This window comes from Abramis brama (assembly GCF_963993115.1).
Source record: "Abramis brama genome assembly, chromosome: 16".
Lineage (NCBI taxonomy): Eukaryota > Metazoa > Chordata > Actinopteri > Cypriniformes > Leuciscidae > Abramis > Abramis brama.
The window spans coordinates 26,072,925-26,085,058 of NC_139978.1; the positions used below are offsets into that span (position 1 = coordinate 26,072,925).

At 37.6% G+C, this 12,134-nt stretch overlaps 1 protein-coding gene across 1 annotated transcript; it reads right to left on the reverse strand.

Moving 5' to 3' along the window:
• Positions 1–343: 343 nt before the first annotated feature.
• rexo1 (REX1, RNA exonuclease 1 homolog) lies at positions 344–11,344 on the reverse strand. Its single transcript, XM_084087522.1, has 16 exons — positions 11,004–11,344; positions 8,866–10,586; positions 8,573–8,683; positions 7,368–7,584; positions 7,137–7,279; positions 6,915–7,052; positions 6,699–6,819; positions 6,010–6,135; positions 5,542–5,679; positions 4,485–4,598; positions 4,297–4,370; positions 3,639–3,749; positions 3,331–3,446; positions 3,106–3,244; positions 1,798–1,918; positions 344–1,581 (listed from the first exon to the last, which is right to left on the reverse strand). The coding sequence occupies exons 1-16, from the start codon at positions 11,188–11,190 to the stop codon at positions 1,493–1,495; spliced, it is 3,666 nt and encodes a 1,221-aa protein (XP_083943648.1). The 5' UTR covers positions 11,191–11,344; the 3' UTR covers positions 344–1,492.
• Between the last annotated feature and the right edge of the window lie 790 nt (positions 11,345–12,134).

Genomic DNA, 12,134 nt, shown 5'->3' on the forward strand with positions numbered 1-12,134 from the left:
TCAAGAAACATTTTCTAAATATTAACATCAATGTTGAAAATAGCTGTGCTCCTTAAAATTTTTGTGGAAACTTTTTTATGATACTTTTTTCAGTATTCTTTGATAAACAGAAAGTTCAAAAGAACAGCATTTATTTAAAATAAAACTTTTTGTAACGATCTAAACGTCTTTTGAACTTTTGGTCAATTTAATGCATCCTTGCTAAATAAAAGTACTAATTTAAAAACAAAATCTTGCTGACCATAACATTTCATTTTGAATGGTAGTGTATATGTTAGTGGTAGTATATATACTTTTTATAATGTGCAATATATGAATGCTTAGGTGGGAATAACTTTTTTTTAAATAAAATTTGTAATAGTTTTATTTAAAGCTTTTAATATAAATAACTAAACAGCTACAAAAACAGCTTAGATACAACTTATTTACAGCTCATGGCATTAATGTCAACTAATTTAATAACATTACAAAACACTGTACAGCCATCTTGATCTTTAGTTTCGACAGATATTGAAAGTTGCGTTTTTAGGAGCAGTCTGATGTGTTGATGTGATTAAGGTGGCAGGCCTGCACAAATGACATAACATTTAGTGTGTCAATTTACAAAGTTTTATAGCTTAAATGACCTAATACAAATTAAACTAAAAAGTAAATCAAAGTAAACAGTTTTTTTTTTTTCCCAAATTGTCCTGTCAGCTCATGAATTAAGTGAACAAATCACTAACAAATCTGAATGTGTAAATAAATTGTACTAATTTGAGTACATGTAATAATACTGAGTCTGGCTTACAAGACATTGGATGACAGAATTATCTAGTTTTACATATTCGCAGCTACATAGACAGTGATTTTAAGTGTGTGGATTGCTATACATTATTACTAGAGGAAGTGACATCACATCAGTGCTGAAAAACATGGTTTCAAGTATAATTGTGGATTTAATATACAACTATATCCGTATAGTGCAACACATTGACCTTCCAGGAATGACATCTGGAGTCACTTCACCTAAAGTGAAAATTAAAACATCAAAACTGATGATTTGGGAGGGCTAGGGTTCTTGAAAACAAAAAAATACTGCTGGAAAAAAAATAGAGAATACTTTAACTCAACAAAAGGTCAATTACCCTCAGCCCAATCCATGTCCACTTACGTCCATGATAATTACGTCCATAGCAAGGTATTTTTTTAACGTGGTGAGAATTAGGATTGCTTGTTTCATAGGGCACTAGCTCCGGTTGCTAGGAGCCATGGTGGTCCGGGCTTTGCAATCTGTCACATTATTCCCACAGGTCTCCTCCCCTTTGTGTTAGTCCTTCTCTTTCTTTCCCCATCATTCAAACTGCAGCATTTACTCTGACAGAGTTTATCCTACCCATGTGACGCACGGCCCATTATGAAGAGCTTCAGTGACTCTTCCTCTATGACACTCTGTTCATCGAAAATCATTCCAAGTCATAACATGGTGAGAGAGAACTGGCAGGGTCAGAGGTCATCTCTTCACCTTGGCATCTTCTTTGATCTTCCAGATCATGAGTTCCATGCAGGCCCGGGCATCCTCACTAGAGTCATGCCCCTCCACTGTAAAGAGACAGGAAACACATATACAGCCCAGATATTATTATTAAAATATTAATTATAATATTATTATCAAACATTCCTTCAACAGCTAGATAAAATAAAATGAATCTCATATCCAGGCCAGATTGGCCATATATATCCTGTTCATTTTTTGGTGTGTTTGACCTAAGAAAGCTGATACTGATGATGCAGATTAGAGCAGATTAACATCCTCACCACTGTCCTGTATGATGCGTTTGAGGTAGTCGGCCATAAGGTTTCGCAGGGCACGTTTGTAGGGCAGACCCAGGCGGTGAGGAAACACAATGGCGGTGTCCACGACCATGCTGTGAATAAGCTAGTAAACAGAGAACAGATAGCACAATTATGTTAATAAATATTCATTAAAAGATGAAAATGGCACTGTTCCAAACCCTACTATGCTACATAACTGTATTCTTTCTTTCTTTTTTTCTTTCTTTCATCCATACACATACATGCACGCCTGGTCAAAAGTTTGGAATAATTAAAGCTGCAGTCCGTAACTTTTGGCACTCTAGCGGTTAATAAACAGAACTGTATGCGCCTTACGGAAGAACATTGTAGCCGGAGATACTTCTCTCTGTATATGTCTATGACGAGTCTCGCAGGTACTGGGATACTCTGCAGTGGTAAGACCCGAACCAGTCTAAAATAGTCTGAATATAAACACTTATTATAGGTGTACCATAGTGGTTCAGAAGACAAAAACTCAGTTTGGAAAATGGATTCATGGTGTACTCTATTATATACATTTTGAACAAAAAAAAGGTAAAGAATGCAGCTTTAAGATTTTTAAATGTTTTTGAAAGAAGTCTCTTATGTTCACCAAGGCTGCATTTATTTGATAAAAATACAGTAAAAATAGTAATATCGTGTAAAACTATTACAATTTACTGTTTTCTATTTTAATATATTATAAAATGTAATTTATTCCTGTGATAGCAAAGCTAAAAACTCCAGTCTTCAGTGTCCTTCAGAAATCATTCTAATATGCTGATTTGTCTTATTTCTTATTATTATCATTGTTAAAAAAAGTTTTTGCTGCTTAATATATTTGTTGAAACCAAGATACAAGATTGGAATAAGATTTCTATTTCAAATAAATGTTGTTCATTGAAGTTTCTATTCATCAAAGAATCCTGAAATAAAAAAATGTATCATGGTTTTCACAAAAATATTATATTGAGTATTTCTTTCCAAAACCTAAACCAAATCTCTATTTTTTCATAGTAGTGTGTGTATTTACATATGTATAAAATAAAGCAATCCCAAAATGCATTGCGATGAGAAATAGAACAGACTATTCAACATAAATATCTCTTAATATCTATATAATATAATATAATATAATATATGACATAATATAATATAATATAATATATAGAATATTTATATAATAGGTTGCTGTTTGTATCACAAGCACACTTCAGATTCCTAAAAATGCTATCTAGGGAGGCAGCACATTAGGTTTTGGATCATTATAAAGACAGTGTTTGTGTGAACCTTGAGCGCAAACAGGTCACTCTCAAGACTGTGTCCAATTAGAATGGACTTAGCACTGAACATGCTCAGCAGCACCGCCTGCACGTCTCTCAGGGTGATGGTGGTGTTCTCCAGATCATCCTGTGTCACACCTGAAAACCTGAACATAACAGACACACACAGGTGTAACTGAAACTGGAAAACTGAAAGGCAAATGAATGGCAAATCTCTTAACACAATTCCTACCGTGTGTTGTAATCCACCACTTTGCTCCCTGGCTTGACAAACGTGTCATAGACAACTTTGAGATCAGAGTTAATGACAGTCACTCTAGTCAGCTCCAAACCTTGCTTTGTGTAGCACTATAAAACAAGAATTGAGTTGAAAAAGGTTACAGCATTTAATCAGATTAAATAAAGGTTTAAAGCTGCTTGTAATATTATCAGCTTTATAAAACTATAAACTCACCCACAACCGCATCTTGTTTCCTTCATGAGGCTTTTTATTTCCAACTTAAATAAGTGTGGGTGTAATTCAATAACTGTTATTCTCACCATCTCACAGTCCAAGGCGTAGACACCAGCATTTTCATCTACTGGCAACGGTTTGCTAAAAGTCTTCACAAAACCATCCAAGGACTCTTTACGGCCATCTTGTACATGTTGCTGAAGAAAAAGGGAACAGCAAAAACAGTTATTCTAATCCTTCAGAGATTTCAAACACATTACTGAACATAATACTTACTCTAAACACCTTCTTAAAAGCTTTGCCTGCTTCAACCAGTGGATTCAACTAGAAAAAGATTTCTAGATACCTTAAAGTAGTGTGAACAACCTTTTTTATCTCATGTACGCCAACAAAAATATGTTTGTCATCAGCAATAATATAATTACATATTTGTAAGATGAAGTAAATTTATTTATTTAGCTATTTGTCAATATCAAAGGCTATAATATCAATAAATAAATAAATAAAATAAAGTTTTTTGTTAAAAAATAAAACCATTGCCTAGTAACACTATACTAATAAATTTGTTATATTATTGGAGATTTGCAACATTATTGTAACATTACTAATAACTAATATGTAACATTTACTTTGATATTATCTATAATATATGACTATTACATTTTATAGGTTATTTAAGTATTTAAGGGCATTTAGAAGAATTTGAAAAGTTTGTTGGAGAAGAAGACCCAAGATGAGACCTACTTTACACACTTCACATCCAGGAGAACCAACAGCACCAGAGCAGCAGCTGTAAAGTGTCTCCCAACCTCCTGGAACTACATAAGACACACAAACATGGCACTAAATATGCACTGAAATACATGAAGCAGTCGTACGGTCATTGCAGAATCTCCTCCCACGTCTCATACGTACACAGTACACATACCCACCTCTGTTTCTGCGTAATCTTCCCCAGTGGTGACTGCACTCCTCCTTACGCACACAGCTGCCGTTAGCATTTATCTTGTACTCCGCGCCACATCGACTACAGATTTTGGAAAAAGCTGAGGAAGACATACAGGACAATTCATCAAAATCAAAATTGCAAATGTTATGGGAATGGAAGATATTTTCAAATGTAATTAAGTGTCATTGTGGGTAGGGCCGAGAGCCGTGGGACAGGAGCGAGGCCGGTGTAGTGAATGACTGGTCGAGTCACACGGAGGAGCTCCGGAAGGATAAAAGGAGGAGTGACGACAGTGGAAGACAAGAGAGGACCAGGCCAAGTTGTTGTTTTGGCTTTGTTTATGCCGCAGTAGTCCTTGAGGGGCTGTGGCTTTACTTTCACTTTGTTGTTTGTTTATTTTGTGATTAAAGTTTATGTTGAACGTTTGCCGGTTCCCGCCTCATTCTACCTGATCTATGAACTTTATTATGGTCATGTCATATTAAATGTTTAAAGTCCCCCTGTTGTCAATAATTTTATCCCTTAAAACTCATCGTTGATCATCAAAATGACATTAAGCGTTTTTTTCATTGACATTTTTTTTTATTCATGCCTTAAAATAGCTTGAATGTAACTCTACACACTTGCCTCATTTAGTATATGCGGTTCTATGAATATGCTAATTATCCCCGCCTCCACTCACTTACACGTTGACGATCACACGTTGATGTGATTGGTTACAAGGTAGTTTGTGAATGATTTCAAACCGCGTTTTTGAGAATGTCTTTGGTTCACTGCAGTTTTAAGGAGAAAATACTCAGCAATGGTGTTAGACTTATGAATTTGCACATGGTTTGGCATATAAACAACATTAAAATTTTCACCACAGGGGGACTTTAAGTGATGCACTGTGTCCATGAAAAACAAAACTATATTGACTTATGCCGGGGTGGTAAACGTTTGAGCGTAGTGCCACCTAGTGGTTAGGCTCTGTGTTATAGGGTCAATTGTGAAAAATTAGCATCAAAGAAATGGTCAAAAACCATCAAAATGGAACTTACGGTCATTGTTTTTCTTTTCTGGAAGGTTATGGACGACAGCGTGACCCGACATCTCGGGGTGAGGTCTGGGGTAGCCATGCTCCTGCAGCTGTTCTTCAGTCATTGCATACTTTTTCAGTATTTTGTAGAGAATGGCACCTGAAAACCAGCATGATGCACAAACAGCAGTAAATAGATCTGTCTCTGGAAATACCCCATTAATAACATTCAGACTGTACAGCCCTATGAAAATAATCACCTAGACATGGGAGAGTAAGATTGGAACTGAAAGTGTTGTTATAGGTAACTAAAACTGTTAAAAATATTTTCGTTAATTGAAATAAATTTCAATGAACTAAACTTAGAAAACCTAAACGAGAAATGTTGCTCCCGAAAACGAACTGAAATATAAGTACTAAAATGACTAAAACTAAACCTCAAATAACAATTAAATCTAATAAAAATATGAACTGAAGTGGACTGAGGTACCTTTGAGGTCCATATCCTGCTGTTTGCCGGAGCGGTTGATTGTAAAGCTGGTTGTAGCAGCAAGCCGTCCACCAAGTACTTCTTCATGGGATTGAGCCTTTCTGTTCCCAGATACAGCCGGGGTCTCTGTGGAACAAAGAGAATTCATAAATAATACAAGATGAATATTATATTCATATATTTAAATATATATTATTTTTTATAAAAAATGCATTTAATTAAAAATAAAATGAAAATTGAGTGCAAAGTGTATTTTATCTTAATTTCATAATGTCTTCGTATTTGGTATGTCAATCTGACAAAAGCACTTAAGCTGTATGTACTCCACAAATTTGCTTATTTAATTAGTGCAGAATGTTCAATTTTTTATTAATTTTATATCACAACATTTCTTAGTTTTAATTGGGTCAAAAAAATTCTAAAGTGTTTCTTATTTCCAGGTATAATTAGATTTACATTCGAGATTTTCAATCTGGTTTCAAACTTTTGGACTCTTTCATGAACAATAACAGTTTAATAACAGAGAACCACAAACCAGACAAACTACTGTTATTCTCTTGAGAAAGGCACTTAACCCCAGATTTCCCCTCTGTCATTTTAGACGAATGTCTACTAAACAATAAATAATTACAAAAGCAATAATGACAGTATAACAGGAGTACTGATCTGAGTGTGTGTGTTAGACGCACTGAGGACAGGGGACATAGGTGTGCTCTTGCTGCGGAGCTTCTTCAGCGTGTTCACAGCTACATTCAGGTAGATGTTCTTACTGCTGCTCCTGTCATACACCACCTTCTCTTCCTCCAGAGCCTGGGAGCAAAGAAGACATCCACAATATACACATCAACGATATATCAGGGAGTTGGCATTAACTGAAATGAAATTATGGACGTTGGACGTCATACCATCTGAAAGGCTTCCTGTTCAGAGGAATTGAACTTCAGGCACTCATCAATGAAGATATTGAGGTAACGCTGACGGACATTAGTGGGCACCTTGGCCCCAAATTCAGCAGGAATGACAGGACGCTTCATGGCAGAGCTCTGTGATGGGCAGAAAAGAGAGTGTTTATTGGAGGTATGCAAAAAAAAAAACGTTACATGACTGTTAGTCATAGGCGATGTTACCTTCATGGTGGGGGTGTGAGCAACTCTCTTCTGCATTGTAGTGGATGTGGTCTTTGACAGGATGCCCGCCGACGTTTGAGCTTTGACTGAAAGCTGATCTTTCGTCACCCTGGTGGGTGACAACACCTGACTGCTGGCATCAGCTAATCCCCAAAAAGAAATGATAAATGTGTTTTTAACTCCTACAACTTAATCCTGCTGTAACTGATTGAATGTAGGACCCATTCATACCAGGCTTTGAGGAGGGCAGGGAGGCATTTGGCCGGTGTGCCACCCGTCGTTTTTCTCCAGGGAGCCCCAGTATTGGGTGGGTCGATGCAGACGCAGTCTTTACTGCAGCAGCCAGCTGTGCCGCCTGCTGCTGGGCCTTCTGCATGCGCTGGTAACAGATCTCCTGCGCCGTCTTCCTCCGCTGCTGCATCGGCACAGCGTTCATCGATGCCTCTGACTGAATGAAGAGAATTATTAAAACAAACAATTATTAAACAACTGGACAACTTCAATATCTGAACACAACTATGGATTTATCATTTAATAATATATGTTATGAACCCTATTTAGTTGAACTTGCTTTTTTCGCCTGACTTCTTGATCTAATTTGCATTTTGATGTTTTTTAGGCACTTAAAACGCAGTGTTGTGGAGTAACTACGGTATCTAAAAGTAGAGACACTACCTTGTCTACACTTTTTTAGTCCAACAACTCAGGTGTTTTCAAAATAGGGAAGCTCAATACAGTAATGACTACTTTTCCAACAAGTAAAGGCATGACAAAACGCTATAGCTAATTTTTGGCTTATGTTAATGCTGTTCATTTACGTCATGGTCTTTTAAGTTTTATTTGTAGTATTTTGTGTATCTGTTAAATGCTGTTAAATGCTGTCAACTTAATATCTCAATAATATTTTAGTGCCAGATAAATACTGCTTTTAAGCTTTGTGTGTGCATATTACTCCAATTCAAAATGGTGATCCACATGATCCTTCAGAAATCATTCTAATATGCTGATTTGGTGCTCAAGAAACATTTCTTATCGCAGTCGAAATCAACTGTGCTGCTTAACATTTTTGTGGAAACCATGATTACATTAGTTTAGGATTTTTTGATAAATAGAAAGTTTACAAGAACAGAATTTATTTGAAAAAGAAATCTTTTGGAACATTATAAATGTATTCATGGTCTCTTTTGATCAGTTTAATTAGTCCTTGCTGAATAAAAGTATTAATTTATTCTTCTTCTAAAAAAAAATCTTACTGAGCCAGAATTTGTGAATAGTAGTGTAGTATATCTATTTACTTCTATTAAGTTTAGAAAATGTTACAGATTCTGTCACAACTTGTTTAAAGTCTAACTGTTGCACACCAAATACAGCTAATATGCAAATATGAAAAACAACACAAAAAGAGAGAACATGCAAATCTGCATTCCAACACTCACCTTTCCTTGAGCTTTAAAATGTGACACCCTCTTCTTCTGACCAGGAAAGAGAGTAGTTAAAGTGCTTTCCGTTTCTTCCTCCTCATCATCCTCCTCCTGTTCTCTTGAAGGCTAAAAACACACACATGAAAGTGAAACTGAAACTGTCAGTTGCAACAGAAAACCCAGAAATTTCCACCACCAGCAAAATGTTGAATCACATCCTCAAAACCCCATAAAAGCATTTTAGAGTAATCACAATGATTGAAATGATTCTCAGAACTAGAGAAATAAAGAAAAACTCCTTGTGGTACCTGCTTAGCTTGTCTCCCTTTGTCTTCCATCTTGACCTCTTTGGATTCATTAAATATCCGCAGACACTCCTCCATGGGGTCCGAGTCATACATCTCATCCTGCAGACAGGAGTAGTCCACTGCTTCATCACCACCTCCATCATCATCATCATCATTATCCTCTGACGATGATGAAGTATCTTCAGAGGTTTTCCTTTTATTAATCATGAGGCTTCCCCGTTTAAAAGCAGAAGCAGACTTCCTCACTATCCTCTCGTCTTCCTCATCGTCCTCTTCGGCACTCTCAGCGCCGAACAAGTCCTTGTGGCTGAGATTCCTCTGTTTGGTCTCTCTTGCCTCTTTGTGATCAAGGATCGAGCTGCTTTTTTTACTTTTATCTTTAGTGCTACTGCTATTGGAACTGCCACTTCCATGGCTGCTTTTCTTTTTGCACTTCTCCTTTGAGCTGCTCTCAAGTTTTCCATTCTTTTGGTCCTTGAATTTGGATGGCACCTTATCGTTTTTTACAGGTTTGTCCGTTTTGGGTTTCTTGATGTCGCCACTTCCTCTCTCTTTTTCCCTTTGGCTGTGTTCACTCTTTATCTTAACCATCTTCTTGTTCTTTTCGTCATTACTCTTCGACTCAGCTCCGTCTTTCCGCACCTTTTCCTTGGACTTGCTGCTTCCATCCAGAGTCTTACTTTGGTTCTTCTCTTTTTTACTTGAAATTTTTGACGTCTTGTTCACACTTGAACTTTCCAGCCTTTCTTTTGGATTCTTCTTATTGGGGTCTTTCTCCTCTTTTTTTGGCTTATCAGATTTAACATTTTTCAACTGACTCACAGACACCTTTTTATGCATCTTTTTGTTTGTCCTGTCCACATCCTGGATGTCTTCCGATTCGCTCTGTGAGAAGCCATCATCTATTTTAGACACCTGCTTTCTTTGCTGTCCCATCAAACCCGACTCTCGTTCCTGTTTCAAGCCGATGTTGATCCCCTTGCGCTGCAGGCGGCTTATGGACATAGGCCGATACTCTGTCCCCGAACTTTCCTCGTCGGATTCAGACAAACTTGCAGTGTACTTCGGGACATCTGCCTTAGGTGGCGACGACCTTGGTTTTTTTGCCGTAGGAACATATTCCTCATCTTCCCCTTGTTTTTTAGGGTAAAATCTCTTTCTCCCCTCTCCCTCTGAACACAAAGTTCTCTGTTCTTTAACAGTCGGCTTAGCTGAATAGTTTGACAGCGGGTCGTACTCCATGTCCGTTGTTGGTTTGGAATTATCCAGAGTGTATTTAAACTTGACACGGGATGGTGGCGGGGGTAACACCTTTTTAACTTTTGCTTTGGAGACAGCAGTGGGCACATACTCCATCGCGCTGGCGTTGTTACTGCTGTTCTCCGAGTCCAAAGTGTATTTGCTGGAGCGAGGGGACGGGGTGTATTCACTCGCTTGGCCCATCTGATAGCTCCCAGGATCATAGCCCTGATGGGATGATGCAGGGGGCTTCGGTCTTTTAACAGAGCTCGTGGTGGGTTCATATTCCTGATCTCCAATCCGAGACAGCTTCTTCTTCTCCCTTTCCATCTCATTGCGAACAGCCTCAATGGCCCGATTGACCAGCTCCAACTCCATGGTCCCCAGGTCCACATCCTGACCCGCCGACAGGCTCGATGGTGGCTCCCCATTATGCTTTCCCGGTCTCACAACCTCCGGACTGAATGGATCATATCCTTGATCTGTAAAGTCACAAGATTTGAAAAATCAACCGCAGAATCATAACAATAAATTACACACACTATATATATATATATATATATATATATATATATATAACATATTACACTAATGTCAAACTAACTTAACATACTGAAAAGAATTTATTGCATACAACAAAAACAAATATTTCCCAGTTACTACCTACATTTGAGGGATAAAAGGTAACTGTCAGCAGTAAAAGCATTTGTACCAAGCTATAAAAAGTGTTTATTAATAATACATCAATTGGACTGACTGACAGATCCACAATTAAATTCTGTTGGTTGTTTTTGTTTCTTTGTTCCACAGCAGAAATCGTCTGTACATTTAAATGTGCATGAACCAAAAGACTATCTGAACAAAAGAAAACCTGAGATCACAAAGACATTTTAATTCACCGTTTGGACTCGCAGAAAGCGCTTTAGTCTTTTTGATGTCGTATATCCCAGAGGCGGCTCGTCTTTGTTTGCTGTGTCTGAAGTGACAGTAGGGTCTGCTGCACCCATCTGCACCGGCTTTGCCTTTGTTATTCTCACAATAAAACGGGCAGTCAATCCCACGAAAGAACCCCGTAGATCTCAACATTGCGCTTCATAACCACTGTCACTTCATCTGCCTTTTAACTGGTATGTTTTTGACAATACATGCGTGGTTATTTGCATTTCCGTATGTTGCCACTTTCTTTCGGACAACAACAGACTTCCTACGACGCCATATTTTATGAGCGACAGAGACACACGAGGCCCCCAGCGAGCGTCGCGTTCTTTACGTAATATAGTTGGCCGGAACTTCTGCCTGTGGGAATTAGCGTACTCAGTCTGCGTCGAGTTTTTTTTTTTTTTTTTTCAGTCGAGCAAACTACTGCCTCTTGTATGCGTTTGTCATAAAACACGTTAAAAAGCTGCTTTAGGCTTTATTATTGAGCCTTAATCTTTTCTTTTAAACAAATAACTTGTGATTTAAGTGGAGTGAGACGTGTTACTAGAGGTTTATAACGTTAGGTGTGGTTGAATGTTATACCATTTTATTGGTGAGGTAAGTGTGAAGGAGTGCATACATTGCTCATAATAACGGACACAACACACAAATAACTTTATTTTAGCAATGAAAAATAGCCTGCAATTCCGTCATCCCCCCACTAGAGCGTCTTTGGTCTGCAACAAGCTGGAAAACAAGAAGAATTTTTAACTACTGTATTTTGAAATCAAGTAGTGGATACCTTACTATTCGATTGATATGTATTAAGGTTAGATTACCAGGTCCATTACAAAAACATACAACCATACCAGGCTAGAATTCAGCTGTTTGGAAAGTCATCTACCCAATTTGACCAGAAAGAAAATCTCTAAAATCACTAATCTCTAAAACCAGACAAAGCTGGGGGCCCAGCCAGGGACAATAAACCATCTTAGGCTGATTCAAAGTAGTTTATTTCCTCCCTCAACGGGTAGTTACTACAATTAAACAAAAAAATGTGAACACATTGCACTTTGAAATAGATCTAGTGTTAAGACATTATGATCCTAAAT